Below are 23091 nucleotides of genomic sequence, written 5' to 3'. Positions count from 1 at the left end.
TTGTGGAGAAGTTGCCATGAAGCATGAGCAACAGTTCATCCCAGAAAAGTCGGGCAGCGCGTGGCACCGTGCAGGCAGCTGTGGGTTCCTGGAAAGGTGGGGCTGGGGAACACTATCCCCATAGAGGGGGCTGGGCCTGGCAAGGGGCAGTTAGTCATTTGTCACAGTAAGAAGAACCTGATGGAAGAAGAACTTCAAATGCTGCTGAAAAGCCACCCCAGACATCTGGGAGGGGAGGGAAGAGCCACCCAGGAAGATGTTCTCCCCAAACCCCAAGCCTTCAAAGAGCAATTACTGTACTCAGATGAATGAGACAGTGAGCTAGGGGTCAGTATGAGCTCTCAGCACATGGACAGAAGCTCAGAGAGGAGCTGATGGAACAGGCCTGCCAATCCCGCATGTCTGCAGCCTAGATCAAGTTAAGATCATCGCTTTGGCCAGGAGCACTGCAATTTGTTATCAGTTTTGACCTGACAGACAAAACAGAACCCTGCCAGGAGGCGCTATCTGTCGTGGCACTTATCCTCTGAAAGGCCCTCTTTATATCCCTGATTATATGCCATTGCAGACTGTATTGTTCTCAAATGGTGCTTGAGATCTCTATATGTCGAGACAACATGTTGAGCCAAGATGATTTAAGCACTGTTATTTTAAACGTTCAGTCATGTATGAATTCAACCTTTTGGGGAAGTTCTACCTTCAGATGACCAATTATCAACTGAAGATGCACATCAGAAGTACTTTATACATAGAGATCCCAAGGCCCCACCCTAGACCAATTGAGGATGGGTTTTCTCGGCAGTACTTCAAGACTCTGCATCAGTCAGTTGAAAGTGGAACCTGGAAATCAAGTGCATATGTTTAAGTAGCTTCCTAAGTGATTCTGATGCAAAGTTCTGGATAAGAAACATTGACCCACAGCCTTCAGAATCCTTCTGTTTGTTGTTTCTTCAACATCTCAGCATGCACCTAGGAATGTGGCTTAATACCAGGGTTAGGCCAGTAGCTTTTGGTGTTTTGTGTCTGTGTTGAAGGAACTCTGAGTCTATATCCTTCCTTCCACAGGGAGCTGGACGTGCCTCTGCCCGACATTGACTATGTGGAGATCCCAGTGGATTGGTGGGATGCTGAGGCTGATAAGTCCCTTCTCATTGGCGTGTTCAAGCATGGTGTGTATTTCAGTGAATGTTTCCCTTCTGTATCAGTTCCCCACAGGAAAGATGAGTTCAGGCACTCTTTGACTAAGCCTGGCATATTCCAGAAAAACTCCATAGTTCTATTGCACATCCCGCTTGGAAAATAGAGCCTCACCTCTGCCCTCTTAGAATTTCAATCAAATGAATGTGTAATTCATGATGCTGTGAACTTCTAAAGGACGACTGTGGCCACAAAGAACTTGTTTGGTGTGTCTCTTCCTCGCTTGTCTGCACTGTCAGGCCTGGGACTGCCTCTCTCATTCACTCTTATAGTCCCAGTGTCTGGCCTAGTGCCTGGCACATAGGAGGCACCCAGTGTTTCTTGAATGAAAGAATAATAAACGGGGGGAAGCATTTCATATGTTTGCATAATTTTAAGGTCGTTCTAGATAATCTCCATATTCCTAATGTATATCTTTTGCCCATTGGTACAAAAATCTAAGCATAAAAGATGTCATGGACAATTTTTTTTTTTTAATGTGGTAATCAGGAGACTAAAGGGGACTGAGAGAGGTTTTTGAATAGTTTGGGAAAACTGAAATAAGTGCCCTCTCTCATCACTTCTGGTACTGTTTTAAACACCTGCCCTTGCTTTCAGACAATTGCCACCATTAAAGTGGATAATGCAAGCATCAAATGATAGTCACCTGTAATATGCCTGATGGACACCTTCCCTCCCAGCTGAATCAACAGAAATTGCAAACTGGGAACTGGGGTTTAAAGTGGAAAGAGTTAGATATACCTGGCTTTAACTGTCAACTCTGCCACATACTAAATGTGTGACATTTGACAAGTCATAAGCTTCTCTGACCTGCTTTTTCACCTGTGCAATGGGTGGACCGTATCAAAAGAGCTGACCTGGAGGGTTGTCTGAAGATTAAATAAGACAGTGTATGTAGACCATCTGGAACAGTGCTTGGTATGTAATAGGTGCTCAGTGCTATTTCACTCTCCCTTATAACTCTGCTTTTGAAAATTGATTAACTTTCTAACCCATGCTGTATAAAGAGAATTCTTCAGCTTTTACATTCTAGCCAGCTGCATTTAAGTAACTGTGCGTATACATATTTTTACTTGGAATCCCTTCCAGACTTGGATTCTGGTGTTAAGAATACTGGCTTCTGGAGGTGCAGAAGCTTGTGACCTTTCTGTTAATCACTGGGTACCCCAGTGCAACCAAGACTTGGTTTAATTTTGGAAAGAACCCAGAAGATATGCTGTTGAAAGCAGCCAGATTACAGATCATCTGAACTTGGTTTGTGTGGGAAAGCCTGGTGACCCCAGGTCTCATTTCAGTGGTTGTGTTAGGGCACATTGCCAGATCCCTGCATGGAGACAACATAATGTGAAAAAAGGACATGTCTGAAGTCCCAGCAATATGGCAGACAGAATTTATATTCTTCCTCTCCCTCCCTCATGCAGAAGGCAGAGATGAATTAGGACTTGGAGGAAATGAAAATCCCTAATTGCAGGTTTCACTTAAAACCAGAGCTGAGAGCTCAGGAGCTAATGCAACAGCAGACCAGAGAGACTGAGTTTTAATACCCACCCAGAAATCAGAAACATGTCCTTGGAAGGGTTGCCCTCCAGGAAAGGGTGCAAGGAAAAGTTCTCTGGCCCAGGAAAGCAGAACTGGAAGAACATATTCCTGAGAGATAAAGAGATGAAGACATAAAAGAAGATGCCATGGATAGTAGTGTGAAATTGACATCTCAGGGGTATAACAAAACATGCCAGGCAAATGCTAACAACAGCCTGGAATGGCAAAATCAAACAAAAAATCTTTAGGGCAAAAATTTGGTAGAAAGAGGGTCTCAATGATTATAGGTGTAATTCACCAGGAAAATATAACTACCAGTCCTCAGGCAAACGACATAGCCTCAGAATATGTAAAAGAGGACAGGAGTCTAAGGCAGCCCAAGACCCTTTCTCTCCTAGAAAAGGCAGATTAATATTGGTACTTTACCTACTAGTTTATAATTCCTAATCAAGGTTTAGGGTAGTGATCAATCAGTTTATCTCTTAGTCTCATAGCAGAGGGTCCACCCCACTGAGGTATAAGATCACTCCCAAACCTAAAACTCCCGTGCTCTGCAAAGCAGTTTAGGAGGGGGATAAGTTAATTTGTGTTTCCAGAGCATGCTTGTGTTAATGACTTTGAGTTGATGCATCACCCATTCCATTCAGATTCTCCCAGATGCCAGTCAAGGTGAACTCAGTATTTAAAGTTAGGACTGAGGGTCAGTTCGTTTTAATCCAACAGCCAATCATATTAGTCCTTTTTATATGCCAGCCCTTGTATCTATCGCTCTGTTCAGCTTCCCTTTCTGACACATGGGATAAAATTGGACTATAAGGAAACCCAACCTAGTTAGACATAACAGGGTTCCCAGAGTAGGAGGATGTGGGGAAGGAGCTGCAAAACCAATGTGTCTGATTCTCTATGCCGTCCAAAAGCAGCAAACAGGTGAGAATTGTATCTGCACTTTGTGTCTCTTCATGGACACAGTATTTATATGAACATTCGTTTTTGGTCAGCACTACTCAAATCTGTCTGCTTTAGCTCCAGGATCTTCCCCTCATAGGAAGTTTTATAGGGTCTGATTAATCTTAAATAAGTATTTTTGTTTGTTTTGTTTTGTTTACTAAATAAGGGGAACAAAATGACTGTGTAAGCCCTAAGCAGATTTTGGGAGTTCTGACATTCTCGTTACTCTTGGTCAGGGTATGAGAGGTACAATGCCATGCGAGCAGACCCAGCACTTTGCTTCCTGGAGAAAGTTGGGATGCCAGATGAAAAGTCCCTTTCTGCAGAACAGGGTGTTACGGATGGGACCTCAGACATTCCTGAAAGGTGAGAAAGCCATGAAGGCCAACCCTGACGTGACATGCCATGCTATTGATCTCTGATCCCTTTCAAATACACTAGCACTCTTCATATCTCTTCCTCAGTGTCTGGCATCTCGCTTCAACCTTGCCGCACTGACTTCCAAAATTGCTACTTTGGTTATAGCCCACTGTGCCTCAGAACTGTTCTTTGGCTTCCAAGCACTTGGAACCAAATCCCAGCTCCTGTCCTTCATGGGTTCCCCCAGCTGCCCAGCATGCTCATCTCTTCTCTGCTCAGAGGATCCTTAAGGAAGAATTTAGACCTTTCATACCTGGCATAAAACTAAGAGGAGGCACAGAAAGTATAGGCTCCCTGACCTTGAAGTTCCTGAGATGAAATTCCAGTATTATTTAAGGATTGTATGGTTGATGAGTAAGATGGACTTAGAAGCTTGACGGCCAGGGCATTTCAGCCTGTCCGTGGGTTATGTGCAAAAAAGTACAGAAGCATCCCCTTTGGTTGAGTTTTATTACTATTGGCATAACCCCGAAAATGTGTAAATTCCCAGGAAAGCTAAATTAATATCAAAAAACAGTGTAGTTCTCCAAAATATACATATATTTGGAAAACATAACATTTATCTCAGCTTGTGCCTGGTAAGCTTTTGGTTTGATCTCCCCCCACCCCCCCAAAAGTAGCAGATGCTGCTTCGCCTTTCTCTAGGGCTGTGGCTGGGCCTAGAAATGAGAGTGGAGCACTGCAGGAGCCCCAACCATCTGCTCAGGCCAAGAGAAGCATGAAATGCATTTTCCTTGGGGGCTGGCTGGTTAGCTCAGTTAGTTAGAATGCAGCCCTATGGGCCGGCCCGGTGGCGCACTGGATAGTGCGCCGCTTGGGAAGCGCGGCGGCGCTCCCGTCCGAGGGTTCGGATCCCACATGCAGACCGGCTCCCGCTCACTGGCTGAGCGAGGCGCTGGAGCAGCGCCGAGGCTTGCAATCCCGTTGCCGGTCCCCGGTCCGGTACGGGGGCGACACTGAGGGTTGCGATCCGTTGCCGGACACGGAAAAAAGACAAAAGACAAAAAAAAAAAAAAAAAAAAAAAAAAAAGAATGCAGCCCTATAATACCAAGGTCATGGGTTCAGATCCCCATACTGGCCAGTGCCAAAAAAAAAAAAAAAAGTGCATTTTCCACCTGTCCCTAACTCCTGGTGAACATGTTAGCCACCTTAATGTTCTCTGCCCCAAAAGTTTTTCCTGTGGACATAATAAATATGCATTGTGGGAGATTTTAACAAAGGCCCGAAGGACAGGTGATCCTAATGTTAGATCACTGGTTCAGGGTGAACAAGTCTAAGTGAGGTACTATTTTAATTTGGGATCTTTGAGATGGAGATCACCGCATTAGAGATTAGGAGAGACATAAGATAGAAATAAGATTTTATTACTTACTGGTGCTGGGGGATACAGGGCATGCCCAGAGACCACACACACAGGTCAGGGAGCACATGGGCCCCATGGGCCCACACCTTCCTCAGAGAGTTTTAATTGGTGGGTTTAAAGCAAGCAGGCATGAGTTACAGGAGGCACACCATGACTGAGAGGTGGTCACTGTGGCCTATCTGAACAGTATGTGCAAGGCATGCGGGTCAGCAGGACCAATCAAATAAGCTATAGCTAGCTGTCCCATAGGGAGGTCGTCACTAGGGGGAAGTTGCATGAGGCAGGTAGCAGGTATCTGGATAAACCACATTGAGGAACTGGGAGGAGGTGGAGAACTAGAAACTGTGTGAAGGGTATGTGAAAGTCCAACTCATTCAAAATGGATGCTGAGGCATCATAAAATTACAAGAATTCACTCCAGGTACCTGAATGTGGCATAAAGCTTATATTTTTGTGGGGTGGCTGTTCTTTTTGTGGTTAAGCAATGAAGGTAGGAGATTGTCTTTGCCTCCAGGGCCTGAGCAGCAAAGACAAGAATATTTGAGACAGGAATATTTTAAAATCAATTTTAAAAGAAATGAAAAACAGGGATCAGCAAGCTAAGCTCATGAGGGAAAAGACTTCAGATAGCTAACCTAGCGGCAGGTGTCTCATGGTAAAGAACGCAAAAATGCCCTTCCTTCTCAGCAGTGACAGCAGAGCCTCTCGGAGGAGTTGACTTTGTCCACATGTAGGTGACTCTGTGGGTAGATTGACCCTTCTGTGATCTGGGTTGGTGTGTGAAGAAGCCTCACTCGGTTTACACAGCCTCCAGTGTCTAGAGTCTGTTCTCTTGTTAGATCGTGGTTGGTGGGCAGCAGTTACCTTTTTCTGATAGTATCACTGTTGAATAGCCGGCCTGTGAACTTGCCTGGGTAGATCCTGAGGCTGGACTCTCATGCTGCAATGTCAGTTGAGTGGAGGTTCTTGTATGTAAAAGTGGTGACATTGTTTGGTGATAGTTATTCATACTGTCTCTTGAGTACTGCTGAAAGGGAAGGAAAACTAAGATTTTGAGTGCCTGTGGAGGAAGAGATCTACTAATATTCCCTTTGGTCAGTGATTTGGGGGGTTTTCTTGCAAGCATCCTGGTTGCAAAATAACTCCTTGGTGATATGTGATTTTTTTTTTTAAACTTTTATTTAGAGGCAACATGGATAAAGAAGACAACGCTGAGGACAAATTAGATGGCCTCAAGAAACAAAAGGTGAGTCCGATGTGCTGCGTTGGTAATCCACACCGTCTTCCATACAAGAGAGGGATCTCTGTCTTGGTAGTGGTCTTGGGGAACTTGATTGCACTGCTGCAGTTGCATTGCATTTTCATTTAAGTAATCTTTTTATTTTGAGATAACCATAGATTTTAGATATAGTTTTAAATATAATACAGAGAGATCCCAGTTTTCCCCCATAGTAACATCTTGCAGAATTATAGCACAGTATCACAACCAGGATAGTGACATTGACAGAGTCAAGATACAAGACATTTTCATGATCACAAACACCATCCTGCTGCCATATTATAACCACATCCACTTCCCTTTTCCCTTAACCCCCTTTTTAATCCTTGGCAACCACTAATCTTCTCCATTTCTGTAATTTAGTCATTTTAAGAATGCTCTGTAAATGGAATCATCTAGTATGTAACTTTTGGGGATTGGTTTTTTTATTCAGCATAATTCCTTGGAGATTCATTCAGGTCGCTGTCTGTAGCAACAGTTCATTCCTTTTTATTGTTGTCTAGTATTCCATGGTATGGATGAACCATGGATTGTTTAACCATTCATCCATTAAAAGACATCTGGGTTGTTTCCAGTTTTCGGCTATTAAGAATAACACCTCTTTAAACATTTTCATACAAATTTTTGTGTGAACATACATTTTCATTTCTCTGGGATAAATGCCCAGAAGTATAATTGCTGGGTCATATGGTAGTTATGTTTAGCTTTTTTTAAGAAACTGCCAAACTGTTTTCTAGAGTAGCTGTCCTATTTCACATTCCCACGAGCAACATATAAGTGATCCACTTTTTCCTCACTTTCCATCCTCATCAGCATTAGGTGGTGCTGCTATATTTTACTTTAGTCATTCTGATAGGTATATACTGATACCTCATTATGGTTTCAATTTGCATTTCCCTGGTGGCTAATAATGTGGAACATTGTTTTATGTGCTTAATTGCCATCTGTCTATCCTCTTCAGTGAAATATTTCTTCATGTGCTTTGCCGATATTCTAATTTCATTGTTTTACTATTGATTTTTGAGAATTCTTTATATATTCTAGATACTAGTCTTTTGTCAGGTATGTGGTTTGCAAATATTTTCTCCCACCTTGTAGTGTATCTTTTTATCCTATTCACATTGTCTTTCATAGAGCAAAAGTTTCTAAGTTTGTGAAGTTCAGCTTACCAATTTTTATTTTTATGGATCACGTTTGGGGTGTCAAGTCTAAGAACTCTGCCTAGCTATAGATCCTGGAGATTTTCTTCTTTGTTTTGTTTTGTGAAAGTTGTATAATTTTACATTTAAGTCTGTGGTTCATTTTAAATTAGTTTTCAGATAAATGGAGTGAATTAGATCAAGGAGGATTGTTTTGTTTTGTTTATTTTACCTATTGATGTCCAGTTGCTCTAGAACCATTTGTTTAAAAAGTTATCTTTCCTACACTGAATTGCTTTTGCACTTTCGTCATTTAAATTAGTTTTCAGATAAATGGAGTGAATTAGATCAAGGAGGATTGTTTTGTTTTGTTTTTTTTACCTATTGATGTCCAGTTGCTCTAGAACCATTTGTTTAAAAAGTTATCTTTCCTACACTGAATTACTTTTGCACTTTCGTCAAAAAAAAAAAAGTCGGGCTGATTTTTTTGTCAAAAAATCAGTTGTGTTACTATTTCTAGATTCCCCATTCTGTTCTATTGATCCATTTGTCTATTCTTCTGTCAGTGCACACAGTCTTAATTAGTGCAGTTGTATCATAAGTTTTAATATGAGCTTCATAAAATGAATTGTGTGTTTTCTACTTTTCTGTTTTTTAATAGAGATTATCTAGAATTGGTATTAATTCTTTAGACATTTGGTAGAATTCTTCAGTTCTGGGCCTGGAGATTTCCTTTATGGGGGAGTTTTTAAATTATGAATTCAATTACTGTATCTATTTTATATTAGATAAGTTGTGGAAGGTTATGTTTTTCAAGGAATTGGTCTGTTTTATCCAAGTTGTCAAATTTACATCTGTTAAGTTGTTCATATTCTTTTATTATCCTCTTGATAATAGAATTTGCAGGGTTTTTAGTGTTATATTGTTTCATTCCTGATTTTGGTAATTTGTGTCTTCTCTTTTTTCTTTATCAGTTTTGCTATAGATTTGTCAACTTTATCTCCTTAAAGAACCAGCTCTTTGTTTCAATGATTTTCTTTATTGTTTTTCACTTTAAATTTTATTTATTTCTGCTCTTATCTTTATTATTTCCTATCTTCTACTTGCTTTGGTTTTATTTTACTCTTCCTTTTCCAGATTTTTGAGGTGGAATCTTAGATTGTTGGTTTGAAACTTTTTCACTTGTCCAATATATGCATTTAGTGCTATAAATTTCTCTCAGCATTGCTTTAGCAGTATGCCACACATTTTGCTGTGTTGTACTTTCACTTTCATTCTGTTTAATGTTGGTCCCCCCCCACCCCTTGAGACTTCCTCTTTTGACCCATGGATTATTTCGATGTTTTTTATTTAGTTTCCAAGTGTTTGGAGATTTTCCTGTTACCTTTCTGTTATTGATGTCTAGTTTGATTCTGTTGTGATCAGAGAACACATTCTGTATGATTTCACTTGTTTTAAGTTTGTTAAGATTTGTTTTATGGTCCAGGATATGGTCTATCTTTGTATATGTTTATTATTCTGGTCTTATTGGCTGGAGTGTTCCATAAATGTCTATTAGATCTTGTTGGTTGATAGCATTGCTGAGTTCTTCAGTATCCTTGCTGATTTTCTGTCTAGTTGTTTCATCAGTTGTTGAGAGGGGGATACTGAAATCTCCAACTATAATTGTGGATTTATCTACTTCTACTTTCAGTTGCATCAATTTTTGCTTCATGTATTTTGCAACTCTGTTGTTTGATACATACACATTTAGGATTATATGTTCTTGGTGAATTAACCTTGTTATCATTATATAATGTCTCTGGTAATTTTCTGTGCTCTGAAACATACTTTATCTGATGTTAATATAGCTGCTCCTAGTTTCCTTTGATTAATATTTGCATAAATATAACTTTTTCCATTCTTTTACTTTCATCCTGCCTTTATTGTTGTATCTAAAGTGTGCTTCTAGCTCATTTGGTTAGAGCACAGTGTTATAACACCAGTGTCGAGAGTTCAGATCCCCATACTGGCGGGCCACCCAAATAAATTAATAAATAGATATAAATAAATAGAGTTTCCTATAGACAGCATATAGTTGGGTCACATTTTTTAATGCGCTTTGCCAATCTCTGTCTTCTAATTGGTGTATTCAGACCATTTACATATAATGTAATTAATGATATCCCGAGGCTTAAGTCTGTCTTTTTATTGTCTTCTGTTTGTTTTCTCTGACTTTTGATTCTCTGTTTTCTTTTTCCTGCCTTCCTCTGGGTTATGTGAGCATTTTTTTTATGATTTCATTCGATTTATCTATTAGTTTTTATTACCCTTTTAGTGGTTGTTCTAGGTATTTCATCTCATGTGTAACATATCACAATTCACTGCTGCTATTATTTTACCAGCTCAAGTGAAGTGTAGAAATCTTAATTTCAACTTTGTCCATTTACCTACCCCCATGTATAATATAATTGTCTTAAATATTTCTTCTACATACATTTAGAATCATATCAGGTTATGTTATAATTTTTTGCTTCAGCTGTCAGATATAATTTAGAAAACTCAAGTAGGAGAGGAAAGTCTGTTATATTTATCCATATTTTTGTTTACCGTGTTGTTTCTTCTTCCTGGTGTTCCAAGGTTTCGTCTTTTATCTTTTTCAGTTTCGAGAAGTTCCTTTAGCCGTTCTTTTAGGGTAGGTCTGATGGTGATAATTGTCTTAGTGTTTCTTCATCTGAGAATGTCTTAATATCTCCTTCATTCCTGAAGGATATTTTCACTGGATGTAGGATTCTGGGTTGATGATTCTTTTCTTTCAGCTCTTGGAAAATATTTTGCCATTTCCTCTGGCCTCCATGGTTTCTGATGAGAAATCTGCCGTTATTCAAGTTATTTTTCCCCAATAGGTAAGGTGTCTTTTCTCTTTCACTGCTTTCAGGACTTTTTCTTTGTCTGTAGTTTTCAGAAGTTTAACTATGATTTTGTGTGTGTGCGTGCGTGTGTGTGTGTGTGGATTTCTTTGAGTTTATCCTGTTTGGAGTTCATTCACCTTCTTTAATCTGTAGGTTTATGTCTTTTGCTTAATTCAAAGCATTTTCAGCCATGATTTCCATGAGTACTTTTTCTGTTCTGCCTTCTTTCTCTTTCCCTTCCAGGATGTAGACAAAATTAGATCTTCTGTTATAGTTCCACAGGTCTCTGAGGCTCTGTTCAGTTTTTGCCCCCAATCTATTTCTCTCTTTTGTTCACATTGGGTACTTTCTGTTATTCCATCTTCATATTCAATGATTATTTTCTCTTTCTCCTCCACTCTGCTGTTGAGCCTGTCTGTTGAGGGCTTTTGTTTTTTAGGGTATTTTGTTTATTTTTCAAACCTAATATTCCCCTTTGGTTCTTCTTTGGATCTTTGTTTCTTTGCTAAGTCTTCTTCATTTGTGGGAAGTATGTGCAGAATTTCTCATGGACAACTGCTTTAAATTCTTATGTCAGATAATTCTGAAATCTCTGTCATCTTAGTGTTGATATCTGTTGATTGATTGTCTTTTTTCATTCAGTTTGAGATCTTCCTGGTTCTTGGTATGTGATTTTTGGTTAAAATCTGGACATTTTGGGTATCATATTGTGAGACTCTGGATCTTATTTAAGCCTTCTGTTTCAGTTGACTTCTTCAGACACATTTCTGGCAGGGGAGAGGGGTGGGGTGATCCCCTTGTTTCTGTAAGATGAGAGCAGTTCACATTGCCAGTCTGCTCCTGTTAACATCAGAAGGGGATGCTCTTCAGACACATTTCTGGCAGGGGAGAGGGGTGGGGTGATCCCCTTGTTTCTGTAAGATGAAAGCAGTTCACATTGCCAGTCTGCTCCTGTTAACATCAGAAGGGGATGCTTCTCATTATTCTTGGGTAAGAATAGTTTAGCTCCCCACATGGTCTTTGCTAACACCATGGGTTGGGGGTAGAGGACCACATTACCAGCTATCAGGGTCAAAAGTCCTGGCTCCCTACTTATCTTTTTTTGACACCACCCTAGCAGGGGAATGGGGTGTCTTGTTACCACCTGGAGAAGGTTGAAGTCTAGGCTCCCCACTTGGCCTTTGCTGGCATGGATTTGGCAAGCTACAGTTTTGTCTGTGTTGTTGGGCTGAAGTATAGCAGTTATTGTCTTTAACATATTCTTCATCTTCCCCTTTTCTGGTCCTTTGCTCTCTGAGCAGGCATTGGGGCTTTTTTTTTTTTTGTCTGCATCCTTAGGCATCTCCAGGTAGCCAGCATCTTTACCTCCAGATCTAAGATACGTGATGCAAAAAAGAAAATCCAGGAAATGCACTACCATTTTGTTCCTTCGGTTGTGAGAGTCCCTAGTTTGTCCTTTCTTCTTCTCTTCACCTTTCAGCATTTTCTTACATTTGTTTTATATATAATGTTCAGGGGTTTTAGTTGTACTAAATGTGAGGAATAGGGAAATGTGCATATCCCAGAAGCAGAAGTCTACATCGAATTTTTTAAATGAAAATTTTATGGGACTTTGCATAAGCAGACAAACTTCACCAGGGTCCCAGCACTATTTGACCAAATTTTCTCTAACTTTGAGCAGTAGAGCAAATGTATCATGTCATGGTTTCTGGATTTCAGAGGTTACTGTAGCATTGTCCTCAAGTGACTCCATTGCCAGGGTCATCTCTTTCTTGTCCTGATTATCACCCAAGAAATTATCAATTCTTTTCTATTCTATTGATTCTAGCTTGCAGAATATGTGGTATTTACAAGGGTACTTCAAAAAGTCCGTGGAAAGATTTGTATTTTTTAAATTCTATTTTTCTGTGAACTTTTTGAAGTACGCTTATACTTTGGCCTCTAACAGCTCTTGATTCCTATAACAGTAATAATGGTACCACTTTCCCAGAGTGGGAAATAATTATTCTTCAAAGATATGTTTGCCTATGTTCCCAAGGTTTGAGAAGCAGGAGATTGAAGCAAATGAACATGAAGCCTCAGACACTGGACCTAAAGGAAGTTGGTTCTGGTCTTCATGATTAAAATCTAAGTTCTGCCATTCCAGTTCCTAGCTTATATTGTTATGTCTTTTGTCTGGAGTTTGGGGTGTGTTTTCCATAGAGCAATACAAGCACCAAAGAAATGAAAGTAAAACCTTCTACTTACATGGAACTTTACTCTTTCCGAAGCACATTTTCCGTTTGTTGAAGTTGATTCTCACTCAACTGTGTGAATTAAGCACATGAGGTCTTACTGTCCTCATTCGACAGCCAAGGAAACTTCAGGCTCTGGAAGTTAAAGGACTTTGTCAAATTCTCACAGCTTGTAAATGATAGAGTTAAGATTTTAAATTCTCTAGATATTCTGGTTTTCTTTTTCCTGATAAACTATTCTTTCAGTAGTCAAGAAAGTAGAAAGTATTTCAGGTGTACATATATGCCCCTTTCTCCCAACAGCAGCTCATATGAAAGGGCAGCCACCAGACTAACCACAGGCCAGGCCTGACTCAGAAAGCTGTTCAAGTTAATGTGTGTGTGCTTACCTTAGCAGTTAGTGGGCACTGAAGGGGTTGTGGCAGAACCAGTGAAAATTACCTATGTTTCATTATGGTTAAGTGCTGGAACTACTTTTGTATTCATTTATGAAATTAATGCCTGTATTATTTCTTTTACTTCTTCAAATCCTTAAAATCCAGGCTGTAGAATATAATAAAAAACAGATGGAATGGGAGTGGCTTCTCCCAGATGTTGAGGTAGACAGATCATAAACAGATTCAGCTTGACTTCTGGTCCACATGGAGGAATGGCCGGCATCCGAACCAGGCCTGCTGCCCACCCGTACTTCCCTCTCACTGCCCCAGACCTCCTGCACTTAGACACTGGTTGGGTATTTCTCCCAGCTCTGTCCCCAGGCAGTTCAGTAGGCAGAGTTCAAGAATCCCAAAGCATTGTGTAAAGGGCCTATTGACTAGGGAAGTGGCCCTGAATTAAGCACACCTGGTCATAGAAAGGGGACTGTTTAGTAGGTTGGCAGAATCTTAGCACTGAAAGGAGCCCCAGCACATGTCTGAGTAGTCTCTCAGTGTGCTGTTCCCTCTACAACATCGCTGTAATGGGTTCAGTCCAGGTACGTTAGGGACTTCCAGGTGTCTCTGCAGGAAAAAAAGAGGAACATGCCATCTTCCAAGGAAGTCCATTTCATTGTTGGATGGTACGTCCTTAAACTGAACCAGAAATCGCCTCCCATTTGGTTCCATGGATTCTAGGTACTACAAAGAACAAAACTGTTCTTTCTTCCCTGTCTGATAGGATTTTAAATTCTTGGGGCCAGCTAGCTATCTTAATCTCTTTAGATTTCTCTTCAAGTAAAATATCCCTAGTTCTCCTATATTTCTTATCATATGATCTCCAGACCCTTCGCTACACCGGTACCTTGCAGGGCACACTGTAGTTTTTGTCCTCTTAAAATGTGGCATTCAGAGAATCGTAGAATGTTAGAGTTGGGAGGGACATTTGTGATGATCTAGTCTATTCCTTTTATTTTTTTTTCTTTTTGTCTTTTTTACTGACCGGTAACGGGATCGCAACCCTCGGTGTCGCGCCCGTACCGGGGACCGGCAACGGGATCACAACCCTCGGTGTTGCGCCCGCACCGCACTCAGCCAGTGAGCGGGAACCGGTCTCCACATGGGATCCGAACCCTCGGCGGGAGCGCCACCACACTCCCAAGCAGCGCACTCTCCAGTGCGCCACCGGGCCGGCCCTAGTCTATTCCTTTTCCCATCCTCTCTCTGTTTTAATACCAGTAGCATTTTCAGTTGGTAAACAGTTACAGATTTCAGATGCAGCTGGATTCGATGAACCTACAGAGACCTAAAGCAATTAGTCTAAAGGTTATTTGGGTTTGGAATGGTCTGGAGCTTAGAATTATCAACAGAATCTTTCTCTGTCAAACCTATTTTGTAGGGAGAGTAACATCTCTTTTAACAGAAAGCGCTAGGTAATGGCATAACTTTTGTTAATTCAGTTATGTTGTGATAAGCATGTCTCATCTGTCCTGGGCTGCAGTTCTACTACAGATAGATGTGCTGTGTCTCAGTTGCTCCCTGCATCAGAAGGTCTGTGGATAGAAGGATAAAGTCATGGCCAAAGTGAGATCAGGAAAAACTTGCTGGGAAATTTAATGCCTAAAATGGTCAAATCCTCTTGTAAGAAAACTTCAGTTAGGAACTGAACAAATAACTTTTTCTTGTGAATTAAGTGTTTTAAGAGTTCTCTGAACTCAAATAGTAATATTTGCATGTGCATTATTTTCACACTTACAAAGCACATTATCCCTTTAGTTAGGCATTATTCTTATCCCCTTTGTATAGAGGAAGAAGCTCAAATAGTTTTAATCAGCTGTGAAAAAGTCAAACAGCCAAGGGATGCAAGAGCAGTGTCTCCCCTGTTCACATCTTTTTCTAAGTCCTAGGTCTTTCCAGAACAAAATCTTTGAATTTTATGTTAATGGCATTTGATGTATATCTACTTTCTACATGAAGTTTATGCAAGAGTAGGATGCTTGATTTTCCTGCAAAATGAAAACCACAGTAGGGTCTTTTTAGCTCTGCCTTTTTACATCTTGTTACCTCTAAACAGAAAGCCCTTGTGTTCTCCTGCTGGCAAACTCCTGTGCATCCTTCGATCTCTAGCTCAAAAGTCACCTCTTGAATGTCTTTCCCCCTACCTGATTTGGGTCTTGCAGAGTTGGTGACTCTTTTCTTGTTTTCCTGCTGTATTTAAGAGCACTTATAACACTACTTGGCCACTGTTTGTTTATGTGTCTCTCATAGCCACCAGACTGGGCTCCAGAAGGGTAAGGATTCCATCATTTTTCACTTTTGAAGCCCCAGAACCTAGCAGAGTTCCTGACACTTAAGAGACACTCATTATTTGGCTGAATGTAAGAAGACAGCTCATTACCCATTGTGTTGGCTCTGGGGTGTAGAAGAAACCCCTGTGTCTGCAGGTTCCAGCTGGTCCACACTTCTCCTGCCACCAACTCACCCATGCCAAGACCAAATAGGGGAGGCAGCCAGGCCTGGAGGGGCAGCCACAAGCAAGGGAGACTAGACCTTCTATTTTCAGATAAGGAAGCAGAGCCCCATGACCCCAGTGGGGAAGATGCATGGAGTTCAATTACTTTTAGTCACTGAGGGCACTTTTGGGTCAGCCCAGTGCTGGTTCCTTCTACCAGAGGCAGTATATGGTTGAGAGCTCATCCTTTGGAGTCAGACCTTCTAATTCTGCCTTTACCACCTAAAAACTGTGTGTAATCTTGGATAACATTATCAACCTTCCCATTCCCCAGTTTCCTTCTTCCTAAAATGGATTTTTATAATGAATAAATTAAAACATGCATATAAATACTCAGTATGGTATCTGGCAACTTACCTGGGGCTCAATAGACCCTTGTTGTTGTTACTGCTGTTGTTTTTTATATCATGAAGCCTTCCTTAGAGCACACACTTTAGTTGAAAGATAAAAATATTAAGTGATTATCAAGTAGTTGTGACTGTCGGTATTTCCTTGGTCCCACCCACCATTTGATGGGTATTTTGCTTTGTGACAACATTTGATTAAGCAGTTTACATACGTCTCCTTGCTGTGCCCCACAATCACCTTATAAAGTAGGTATTATTATCTCCATTTTGCAAAAGAAGAAATGAGCTTAAGAGAAATGGAAACAACTTGCTCAAGGCCAGAGAGCTGTGGACTGTGGGGCTCCAAACCACATGTGGAGAAATTGCCTTGCTGACGTTCTTCTTGTTGTCACTTTCTGGGACCCTTCTGAAATGATTGATTCATACCTCTTCTAAGATGAACATTTCTTTCAGATTGCTTCACATGAGCAGAACTCGAGGTACTAAATATTAAACTGCACAGTTCAGATGCAGGGTTTCCTGTGTGCCCAGATGCAATTCCCTGAGACCCAGGATTGTCAAATGGCTGCAGCATATCACACATTCACATTAAGTGGTTATTAACTAAAATTCTGACATCTTTTTTCACTTAAGCTACCGACAAACTAGATCTTCTTCATTCTGTCATTTCTGGAAGGAGGAAGTACCTCCAAGAGAGGACAGGATACAGAATAAGTCACTATATATGTTTACTAACTATGCACCAACAGAAACTGCTAGATGGATGAGAAGGGAAACCTGCATGTGCTGTGTGTCTACCTCACATCAGGCTGGGAGCCTGCACCCATGGATTTGGGGTGTGATGAAGGCCACATCAGCCACCAGTACCAGTAATAAGGAGCATGGTAGCTCCAGGTCTGCCACCCATGTTTTATAGGATGTAAAACATTTCTCATGCTTGTACATTTCAACATTTGAAGGATCTTCATGGATACTGTGAGGATATTTTAAAAAGTTCTCTGGCAGGAAGGTACATAAGGCACAGTAGGTTGTTTTTTTCTTTTTTAACTACCTAAATAGGACAGGAAGAGGTGGCATCTTTAAGTGCGACTTCACAGTGTACAGTAAATCAGCCTAAGGTTTCTACTCTTCATTGACATTAGATGGTAGGTGATAGTTCTTGGCCTGGGGAAGGGAGATTAGCTAGTGTTTCTCAGTTTTAAATAAATTTTCACTCTCCAAAACAAATTCTCATCTGTGACTCTCTTGTTGCCCTTTTTTAAATAGCTTGCTGGTTGAAAGTGTTGGCTGTCGATTCAGAATTCCTGTGTTTGACTTTCACATCTGCCACTTGCAAGCTGTGTTACCTTGGGCAAGTTACCAAACATTTCAAAGGACTTTTTTCTTCCTCATCTGTGACTCTCTTGTTGCCCTTTTTTAAATAGCTTGCTGGTTGAAAGTGTTGGCTGTTGATTGAGAATTCCTGTGTTTGACTTTCACATCTGCCACTTGCAAGCTGTGTTACCTTGGGCAAGTTACCAAACATTTCAAAGGACTTTTTTCTTCGTCTGTAAAATGAGAGTAGTTGTAGTTTCTACCTCATGAGACAGTTCTGAAAACTAAATGAGATAAGATATGTAAAGAGTTTTCTACAATATTAGCTATTACCACTGTTCTATATAAGAGAGAAATACACTCAGAAAATGGGTTTCTGTTCCTTTCTACCTTCTCAGAGTTTTGTCTTCCTGGTCCTTCCATTGGTATCAGGGCTCAAGAGGGTGTTTTGAGTTTTAACTCTTGGCAGTCGTGGGTGTCTCCCCATTCCTACTGTATCTAAGTTACTGGTCTCCTGTCCTGTGTTCCAGTGCAGGGGGCACCAAACATTTTCTGTAAAGGTCCAGCTAGTAGATACTGTATCTTGGACTTGGAGCACATACAGTCTCTGTCACATATTCTTTTTTTTTTTTAACTCTTTAAAAATATAAGAATTATTTCTAGCTTGAGCACCACACAAAAACAGTTTGTAGGCCACAATTTGCTGACCCTTTTTCTCTCTCACCCTGTGCTTCGACGTGGCAAAGTCTTGAATTCTGAGGTGGTTCTGTGCCATCGTTCAGGTCAAAAGATGCTAGTCAGAAAAAAACAAGGTTTAGTGTTAAAAATGGAGTCCAGTTGAAAAATAGCACAGTCTCTCCTCCCACCCCCAAATCCCATGTGCATTATATTTAAGGAGCTTTTAAATTTCCATTTCTAAGACCAAGATAGAGTTTGTAAAGGAATCCATTAGAGCCAGTTTGACAAATATACCAACTTGGACAAGCGCTGTGCCTGCGATATTACTCCAGATTCACTTGAAGCTCAAATCATGATTTTAATTTTAAATTCCTAGGATTTTGTGCCATCAGGTTTCATGTCTGGAGCAGTCATGTTTTATGAAAATAGTGTCTGTTGCTGTGAAGTAAGCTAACCATAATGAACATGAGCATGACACTTTTTCAGAACAAACAAACAAAAAAGACAGAATTGCAAGCATAGCCTTTGTGAAATGACAGTATTAAATTGCAGGCGATGATGGTAAAACAAATATTTAAATTCACAGCCAAAATAGTACTTGTAAAATATAATTGTCAGGGAGGGTATGTCAGTTCATCATTCCTTAAGGTGATTCCCTACAGGCAGAATCATTCCACATGGTTCCAGAGGAGAAAAAAACGCTCATTTTAAATAAAGTCCTTTCTGGCTCTTTTAAGACTGTGTATAAGTAAACTTTATTTTCAGGTACCATCTTGGTTCATGGGCAGGGGATGTCTCTTGTGCGTGCTTAGGGAAGGAAGAAATCTCTGAGTGTTTTCTTCTGAGCTGCAGTTTTGCTGATGGGCTGGCTTCATTTATCCCTAGGAGAGTTCCAGTGATGGAGGTGATGGCATTTTTGGTGAAAAGAAGGATGACAGCCGGGCAGGTGAGACTGTGTCCTTCTGAGGGCACAAAAAAGTAAGGTCCCAGTTTGTAGTTATCCTGGAGACTGTATGTAATAAAAGTGCAGTTTTTTAAAGAGACTCTTTTTAAAAACCAAGTAAGTTGACCATCAAACTCTCCTGGAGTCAGTCACCCTAGTTTAAGTTCTATTTGTAAATACTAATATTCCCACTGATGTTTGAATCCCATGGAGCTTTAACATGGCTCTGGCTTCCTCTACCTGTCAGTGAAATTCAAAAGTGAAGTAAATGATAATATCTTAAGTTAGGATGGGATCTGAAAGGTAAAAAGGAATTATGATTTTATTGATTTTTTTATTCTTTATTTTTTTTGAGAAAGGTTAGGGGTTTGGGGTTTGGTTTGACATTTTTTGTCTTTTTATTTTCTGAATTCAAACTTAACAGAGGCTTTGGCAGTTGGAAGGAACAGCTACACAAAAGCCCACAGTTCTATACAGAGAAAGTAACAAAGGGTCTGCTCATTCCTATGCTTTGGAGTAGGGTCCTCAAATCAGTTCTGCCCCCACAGAAAGGAACATCTTTATTTGAGAGATAACAGAGCTGACCGTGGCATAAAGCTGTTTCTAAAGCAAAATGTCAGCCCTTCCAGCAATGCCTTGCTCCTGGCTGACTGGTAAAATAGTAACTACTTTAAGTCACTGAGTCAGCTTTGTTTTTACTTAAACAAAACCAAAAAGGTGTCACCCTTGTTTTAGTTCTGTTTGTAAATGCTAATATCCTCACTGATGTTTGAAGCCCAGGATGGCTCCGACCCAGACAGATCACCTTGGCCAGTTTCGTCGGCTCTCACAGCTCGTCTCAGACGTCTGGTCACTGTTTACCAGCGCTGCAACCGCAAGGAGCTCTGCCGACCTGAAATTCTGGGACCAGGTAACCAAGGATACTGGGTTCAGGAAGAGATGTTCAGGAGAACCTCAGAAATGGACCTCATCAACAAGGAAACCCAAAAGAGGTAAAAGCCAATGGCCAGAGGGGCATCCCTGGGTAAGGTGGCAGAAGGTAAAGCTAATAGCTAGAGGGCAAGTGTATTTATGTTCTCATGTGAACTTAAATTGTCTCCAGACTTTATCAAATCTAGCCTGCAACCGTGATGATGATGTCATGGTGACAGAGGAGTCTGAGGAGACCTAAGGCATTCTCTATTCAACAATTCCCAGACGTTTATGAGTTTACAACCTGATGCTCTTCCCTAAGTCAGACCCCTGAGTCAGGGGATGTGGTTTAACAACACCACACTGGAATATATCAGACCATTTCAGATGTCCTAGTCCTTTTAGCAACAAAGGGAATAGTGTGCATTGAAGCTGTCTTATACCTATAGGTCCGTATCATGTCATTGACAGCAGTAAATACCTTAAAATACAAGCCCAGAAGGAAGGTATAAATAACCAGGAATTACTTGCCCATCTGAGAATTAAGCTAAAAAAGGCTACAGAAGGCCAACACAGGCTAGGAATGATACCACCAGAGGATATCAACAAAGCTGCGGTTCTGTCTTTCTGATGAAATATTCAGTGAATTAAAAAAAACACCACATAGCAAATTCAGTTGCTTCTCTGTACTGTTTCTGACTTTATGAAATTTTATAATTCAGGGAAGATATTTCTCCCATTTTGCACAGCACCAAAGAAAAGAACCAGACCCCCTTCTTTCCTGCTTCTCGCTCTTCCACTCACCCCTCACCCCACCCCAAATTCCTAGGTAGACTCTCTGTGGAGTGGAGAGCACCATGCCCAAGCGCCCCTCACAAAGTCTGTGGTGTTATATAATTACCTAGCTCCCCTAAGTCACTATCTCACTCCGATAGGATGTAAAAACTAAAGGACCTTTGTGTCCCAGAGAAGATCATTGCTATGGGCAACCAACCTACGTAAAACCAGGAAGAAAGCCAGCACGAGATGGGGAGTCAGGAGACGTGGGCTCCAGAGTGGTCACTTCCCTTCTCAGCACAGGTTCCTCGGCTGTAAGATGAAGAGGTAGAATTTAATGGTCTGGAAGGTCCCTCTAGGATTTTATGTCGTCATAGGGGCAGGAAAATTAAGGCAAGATACTTAAGCATATATAGTATTTTTAAAGTCTTTATTTCCTACAAGTGTAAGTTAACTAGGTAATTCTTAAAATTGATGAATCAAGAGAAATCAAGTATGCACATGTGATTTAGAAATAGGGAGGTAAATACCGAAAGAAAGAGCTGAAAGATTTGGGAGTAGGATGAAAGGCTGTTTTCATTATTAGTCTCAACACAATTTAACTTAAATAAAAATAAACAATGAAATAGATAGACAAACCTGCTTTCTCGATTAAAAATAAACAATGAAATAGATAGACAAACCTGCTTTCTCGATTTCATGGGCTCTTAAAGTAGGTGTTCAATAAGTAGTTATTGGCTTTTTTTTTAAAAGGAAGAAAAAACGGCTCACTCTTCTTTTCTGATTAAATCTCAAGGTGGACTAGGAGAGAACAAGCAGACTTCTATAGAACAGTGTCTTCCTTTGGTGTTTTTCATGGGCTCTTAAAGTAGGTGTTCAATAAGTAGTTATTGGCTTTTTTTTTAAAAGGAAGGAAAAATGGCTCACTCTTCTTTTCTGATTAAATCTCAAGGTGGACTAGGAGAGAACAAGCAGACTTCTATAGAACAGTGTCTTCCTTTGGTGTCGTTTATGATCAAGAAAAGAAAATCTTTGACTGGACACAGTTCCGCATCATTTCTCGTTTGGACAAGAAGTCAGATGAGAGCCTGGAGCACTATTTTTATAGTTTTGTGGCTATGTGCCGGAACGTCTGTCGTCTGCCGGCATGGAAGGATGGTGGTGAGAAAACTCTTTGTCAGTATGTGTTCAGATGAGATGAGGAAAGAATGTGCTGATTTTCACATTGCAGAATTGCTTTAGGTATGTCTGTCACAGTGGAGTCTATCTGAGGAATTCAGGTAAAGACAAGTAGGTTTTTAGAAATTCATGAACTTCTAATTGGGTCCACCCTCATAAAATATCTCTCCCAAAATGATGTAACTCCACTGAAAGCTGAAATTCAGATTAAAACTTCACAAATATTGAGAGCCTACTCTTAATTAGTTTTTCCAAGGTATAGTTTTATTTTTTTTTAAAAGGACACATTGAGATTTATCCTACTCTGAACTTTGCACTGTCCTTATATTAAATCTTAATAACTTTAAATGTTTTCTTGTGTGTTGACTTGTAACTGTAAAAAGTAAATGGGTGTCATCTGAACATCCACTGGTTGATTGAAGAGCCCTTCTGAGAAATTTCTTCCTGGTTGGAATTTGCAATAGCAGCTTCCTTCAGGTCCACCTTCAGCCTCATGTTTGTAGATAAACTTGCTCTGGGCCATGTGACCGTATTTTAGGAAAACTCAAACAGACCATGAGCCTACCCAGTGTGAGTTCTGGGCTGATGACAGTATGCATAGACATCGCATCTCCCTATCATGTGGCACGAAGTGTTTTCATTTGGAAAGATCTGGAGCTTGGAGTCACACTGACAAGACCTGGATTTAAATCCTGGTTCTACCACTTTGAGCAAGGTAGCTTATCTGAGCCTATTTCCTCATCCTTAAAAACAGGAACAATGATGGTATACTATAAGATTTTTGTGAGAACTAAATAACATATAAAGTACCTTGTCTAGAAGGTACATAGTACATGCTTATTAAATGGAAACTAATATTATTAACAGAACTGGTTTTCATGCTATTCTTTCTCCCGTGCTGGGTCTGTCCTTGTTTCACAAGGACCTTCCCATTTTAGCAAGGGGCCCACAGGGCAGGGAATGTCCAAGGGCCTCCTTAAGTGATAGGTTCTGTGTTTCCCTTTC

The 23091-nt window shown here is 40.5% G+C and overlaps 1 protein-coding gene across 1 annotated transcript in view; it reads left to right on the top strand.

Moving 5' to 3' along the window:
• The window catches only part of CHD6 (chromodomain helicase DNA binding protein 6), a 150479-nt gene that overhangs the window by 107784 nt on the left and 19604 nt on the right, over positions 1-23091 (top strand). The window contains exons 24-29 of the mRNA XM_008570986.1: positions 1066-1169; positions 3921-4050; positions 6654-6714; positions 19161-19221; positions 19994-20210; positions 21860-22068. Of these exons, the coding sequence (XP_008569208.1) occupies positions 1066-1169; positions 3921-4050; positions 6654-6714; positions 19161-19221; positions 19994-20210; positions 21860-22068 (782 nt within the window). The remainder of the gene's footprint in view (positions 1-1065; positions 1170-3920; positions 4051-6653; positions 6715-19160; positions 19222-19993; positions 20211-21859; positions 22069-23091) is intronic.

The sequence above is a fragment of the Galeopterus variegatus genome, unplaced genomic scaffold (genome assembly GCF_000696425.1).
Source record: "Galeopterus variegatus unplaced genomic scaffold, G_variegatus-3.0.2 Scaffold650, whole genome shotgun sequence".
NCBI lineage: Eukaryota > Metazoa > Chordata > Mammalia > Dermoptera > Cynocephalidae > Galeopterus > Galeopterus variegatus.
This window is presented reverse-complemented; position numbering and strand designations above follow the sequence as displayed.